The sequence below is a fragment of the Echinops telfairi genome, unplaced genomic scaffold (assembly GCF_000313985.2).
Source record: "Echinops telfairi isolate 266 unplaced genomic scaffold, ASM31398v2 ScPeMD7_36;HRSCAF=134, whole genome shotgun sequence".
Lineage (NCBI taxonomy): Eukaryota > Metazoa > Chordata > Mammalia > Afrosoricida > Tenrecidae > Echinops > Echinops telfairi.
The window spans coordinates 3,542,663-3,548,121 of record NW_022103934.1 but is presented as its reverse complement, the minus strand read 5'-3'; the positions used below and the strand labels follow the sequence as shown (position 1 = coordinate 3,548,121).

Genomic DNA, 5,459 nt, shown 5'->3' with positions numbered 1-5,459 from the left:
GTGTGTGTGATGTGTCATGCATCTGCGTCTGGCCCCATGGAGGGGTGAGGCCCCCACGATGCCCAAGTGTGGGCAGGCCGATGCTGCCCTCTGCCTGTCAATCCCTGGGCTCAGGTTCACCGGGATGGGACTGGACTGGGGGCCCCATCCCAGTCCAGCTAGGAGCCATCTCCAGGCCTGTGGGGGACAGGAGGGAACTGGCCGAGATGAAAGACAGGAAACCTTCCCAGGAGGGGGCGGGAGGCCTGAGGGGACCATGTAGCAACCAGAAACAGTGTTCTCTTTGCCTGGGGAAGACTGGGGGCTCCTGGAGGCTGCCTACCAATGAGGCCAGGGAATGCAAGGATGCTGAGAGTACAGACTGGGGGGGGGGGTCCAGGAGCCCCCTGGGAGGTGTGTGTGTGTATTGGAGGGGTGTGTCCTGCTGCCTCTTTGCCTCACCCCTTCAGCATTGGAAGAGGGTCCCTGGCTGTGACTGAGGGTGCTGTCTGGCTTGTTGCCCATGTCCCAGTAGGCCAGTGGGCCCGGGCAGTCTTCGGTGTCTCCCTGGCCCGGATAGTGTGCAGACCCCCACCCTCTGTGTGCCCAGGGCTCTATTCCACACCGCAGACTGGGCTCAGGTCACTTTGGAGACTTAGGTGTCCTACCCCCCAGGTTGACCAGCCTTCGGTGTGGCCACTCCCTGCCCCTGGGGCCGTAACCAGAGCCTGGCTCCAGCCTGCTTTTCCGGTTGGAGGTTGGAGGTGGTGCCCAGAGCAGAGTGCCCCTGAAAAGTGTGGGGGGGGAGGACACCCCAGGCTGGTCCCAGGCACGCACCCCGGAAGTCTGGGGCCTTGGGACGCACCCAGGACAGAGGTGGTGGGTGGTGAGAGTGAGCTGGGGGATCCTGAAGTCCCAGGTTTCCAGGAGAGGGCCCCTCTGGGGAAGGTGAGAAGCAACAGTCCTGCAGCCCTGTCCCCTGAGCTGGGAGAGAGAAGTCCAAAGGGACCACAGGTGCGGGCTGAGGATTGCCAGGAGTGGAAGACAGGTGAGGCCCTGAGCGGCCAGACTCAGGGAGGGGAGCTGGGGGAAGGAAGCGGAGGGTCCTGAGAGGTTTAGGCGGGCCAGGGCTCTCCTGAGGGCACTCAGGCCAGGGCACCCACCCCTTACAGTGTCTGCTCGGCCCCTTCCTCGCCCATAGGCAGGATGATCCCCGTGGCCGAGTTCAAGCAGTTCTCGGAGCAGCAGCCCGCCTTCAAGGTGCTGAAACCCTGGTGGGACGTGCTGGCGGAGTACCTCACGGTGGCCATGCTGATGATCGGGGTCTTCGGCTGCACCCTCCAGGTGAGGGGCGGGGCCTCTGGACCGGGGGCGGGGCTTCCCCGGAGAGGGGCAGCGGCTGGAATGGTGGTGCTGAGGGGGCGGGGCTGGAATGCCAGGGGACGCTGGGTCCCCTGGAGCAGACACCCGCCCGTGGCGCTGCCCCTGCCGCGTTCTGGGGTCCTCTGGGTCCCGCCCAGGCCTCGACTTCGCCCGGGACATTCACAGGCCCGTGGGCACACCCCGCTTGCAGAGACCAAGTGAGGGGTGGGGTGGGCCTCCCCTGGCCTGTCAGTCCCCTCACTCACGCTGCCCGGCCCTTTCCCTCGTCCGCAGGTGACACAGGACAAGATCATCTGCCTGCCGAGTCATGAGCCCCGTGAGAACGCATCGGCTGCCCCGTGCCGGCAGCTGCTGCCGCGGGGGGTGTCCGAGCAGATGGGGGCCCTGCGGGAGCTGAGCGGCCGCAAGAACAACTTGGACCTGCAGCAGTACAATTTCATCAACCAGCTGTGCTACGAGACGGCCCTGCACTGGTACGCCAAATACTTCCCCTACCTGGTGGTCATCCACACGCTCATCTTCATGGTCTGCACCAGCTTCTGGTTCAAGTTCCCGGGCACCAGCTCCAAGATTGAGCACTTCATCTCCATCCTGGGCAAGTGCTTCGACTCGCCGTGGACCACCCGCGCCCTGTCCGAGGTCTCTGGGGAGAACCACAAGGGGCCCTGCCCCCGGGCGCGTGGTGGCTGTGGCTGCAGGTGCGGGGGCAGCCACTGGCGGAGGCCCAGGCTCGGGGAAGGCAGGTGAGGGCGAGAAAGAGAAGATGCTGGCGGAGCCGGAGAAGGTGGTGACCGAGCCGCCGGCCGTCACGCTCCTGGACAAGAAGGAGGGTGAGCAGGCCAAGGCCCTGTTTGAGAAAGTCAAGAAGTTCCGGGTGCACGTGGAGGAGGGGGACATCCTGTACAGGATGTACATCCGGCAGACGGTGCTCAAGGTGTGCAAGTTCGTCGCCATCCTGGCCTACAACCTGGTCTACGTGGGGCAGATCAGCTTCCTGGTGGCCTGCAGGGTGGAGACGTCGGAGGTCACGGGCTATGCCAGCTTCTGCTGCAACCACACCAAAGCCCATCTCTTCTCCAAGCTGGCCTTCTGCTACATCTCCTTCATGTGCGTCTACGGCCTCACCTGCCTCTACACCCTCTACTGGCTCTTCCACCGGCCCCTCAAGGAGTATTCCTTCCGCTCGGTGCGCGAGGAGACGGGCATGGTGGACATCCCTGACGTCAAGAACGACTTCGCCTTCATGCTGCACCTCATCGACCAGTACGACTCGCTCTACTCCAAGCGCTTCGCCGTCTTCCTCTCCGAGGTCAGCGAGAGCCGCCTCAAGCAGCTCAACCTCAACCACGAGTGGACGGCCGAGAAGTTGCGGCAGAAGCTGCAGCGCAACGCCCGCGGCTGCCTGGAGCTGGGCCTCTGCATGCTGCCCGGCCTGCCCGACACCGTCTTCGAGCTCAGCGAGCTGGAGGCCCTGCGGCTGGAGGCCATCAGCGACGTGGCCTTCCCGCCGGCCCTCTCGCAGCTGGTGCACCTGCAGGAGCTCAGCCTGCTGCACTCACCCGCCAGGCTACCCTTCTCCTCGCAGGTCTTCCTGCGGGACCGCCTCAAGGTCATGCGGGTCAAGTGCGAGGAGCTGCGGGAGGTGCCCCTCTGGGTATTTGGGCTACGCGGCCTGGAGGAGCTGCACCTCGAGGGCCTCTTCCCCGCCGAGCTGGCCCGGGTGGCCGCCCTGGAGAGCCTGCGCGAGCTGAAGCAGCTCAAGGTGCTGTCTCTGCGCAGCAACGCCAGCAAGGTCCCAGCCAGCGTGACCGACGTGGCCGGCCACCTGCAGCGGCTCAGCCTGCACAACGACGGCGCCCGCCTGCTGGCCCTCAACAGCCTCAAGAAGCTGGCCGCACTGCGGGAGCTGGAGCTGGTGGCCTGCGGGCTGGAGCGCATCCCGCACGCCGTCTTCAGCCTGGGGGCCCTGCAGGACCTGGACCTCCGGGACAACCATCTGCGCTCCATGGAGGAGATCCTCAGCTTCCAGCACTGCCGGAAGCTGGTCACGCTCCGGCTCTGGCACAACCAGATCGCTCACGTGCCTGAGCATGTGCGCAAGCTGCGGAGCCTGGAGCAGCTCTACCTCAGCCACAACAAGCTGGAGGCCCTGCCCACCCAGCTGGGCCTGTGTGCAGGCCTCCGCCTGCTGGACGTCTCCCACAACGGGCTGCGCGCCCTGCCGCCTGGCCTGGGCCTGCTCCAGAGCCTGCAACACCTGGCCCTCTCCTACAATGCCCTGGAGGCCCTGCCTGACGAGCTCTTCTTCTGCCGCAAGCTGCGGACGTTGCTCCTGGGCTATAACCACCTGGGCCAGCTCTCGCCCCTTGTGGGGACGCTTAAGGCCCTCAGCCGCCTGGAGCTCAAGGGCAACCGGCTGGAGGTGCTGCCCGAGCAGCTGGGCCACTGCGTGGCGCTCAAGAGGACGGGGCTGGTGGTGGAGGACACCCTCTACGAGGGTCTGCCAGCCGGAGTGCGGGAAAAGATGGAGGAGGAGTGAGGGCCAGGAGCCAGGCAGGGTGTGGCAGGTGGAGGTGACGGAGCGCCCCACCGGGAGGAGGTGCCGCCACCCCGGAGGAGATCTCTGCCATTGTGTGCCAGCCTTGTGGGACTGGGGCAAGCGCCCAAGACTGGTTTGGCTGGGGGAGCGACAGGAAGCTGGGGATTTGGGGTGGAACCCCAGGTGTAGGGATCATTCACCTTCGTCTTAGTCATGGGACTCCTAGGCTCAAGCCTCACCCCTGTCCTTGCTTCACCCTGGATCACAACAGCTTCAGCTCCCCTCCCACCCACCCCACCCACCCTCACCCCACCCCCATTAGTGCCTCTGGGTAGGGGAGTAGGGGGAGAAAAACATCCCAATGGGATTTCTAACTCATTTCCCGCCAACAGACCGGTGTGTATCTGGGGTTCTCTCCCAAGGAGGGGACTCAGATAAGAGACCAGCTCCCTAACTTTGATGCTAACTGCCCGCCTTTTGGTGTTGCTGTTGGTTGGATTCCACCTCCTGGTTTTCTCCACTGTCATCTGCACAGGAGGGGAGCACCAGGCCTTTCTGCCGCGTCGCCGCTGGTGAGTTCTGACCACTGGCCTTCTGACCAGGAGTTAGGTGTGTAATTGTGTGCTCCACGCAGACCTCCCTCTGAGGCCAGTCCCTTATTTTTATCAGCCGATTTCTCTCATTGACACTCAACCTCAGAACAATGGCCAACTGGTAGGAGCTGGTGTGAAGGGGGCAGTCCCAGCCCCGCCCACTCTGATTCAGGAGGTCTGTGCAGGGGCCCAGGGGTCCTTGGGAAATGCTTGCTGCCTGGAGGGTGGAGACCCGGATGGCCAGAGCAAGGATCCGGGACTCTTTTCCTGTCCTACCTAAGCCCCCTGTGTAGAGGAGCCATGGTAGCTTAGTGGTTACATGTTAGGCTGCTAACGACAAGGTCAGCGGTTGGAAACTACCTGCTGCTCCGAGGGAGAAAGATGAGGCTTTCCACTCCTGTGAAGAGTTGCGGTCCCGGCAATCACAGGAGCAGTTTCACCCTGTCTTGTAGGGTTGCCGTGAGTCAGATTCGACTCGATGGCAGTGAGTGAGGCCCCTCTGGGGCTCCGAGAAAGTAAAGGGACCTGCTTTCTCTGGTGAAAAGTCCTCAGATGGTTTCAGACTGTTCATGGACTCGGGACGCCTGCTGTGGGGGCGGCAGTGCTCTGAGGACTCATGGACCAGTTGCTATCACGCACATCCTGTCTGGCTCACAGCAACCCCACACGGGTCGGAGTAAACTGGGTACTACAGGGTTTTCAGTGGCTGGTTTTTCAGTAGTAGATTGCCAGGACTTTCTTCCGAGACACCTCTGGGTGGGTGCAACCCTCCATTTTTCAGTGACTGAGTGCATGCACGGAGAACCCGGTGCACCACCGAGCCCTGCTGAGGACCCAGGCTGAACCCCGTTGCCACGACGTCCATACGACATGATTGTGACGACCCTGCGTGTGACAGAGAACAGATCCGTAGGAATGTTTTGGGGGCGGTAATCACTCAATTACTGTACGGTAGTCACTCGATT

General features: G+C 63.2%; 1 protein-coding gene across 1 annotated transcript; it reads left to right on the top strand.

Annotated features, from left to right (window-relative positions):
* Positions 1–1,185: 1,185 nt before the first annotated feature.
* Positions 1,186–3,901, top strand: LRRC8E (leucine rich repeat containing 8 VRAC subunit E). The gene is given in 3 exon segments (XM_004717329.2): positions 1,186–1,323; positions 1,636–2,055; positions 2,057–3,901. Coding segments are annotated over 3 exon segments (2,403 nt in total).
* The last annotated feature ends 1,558 nt before the right edge of the window (positions 3,902–5,459 follow it).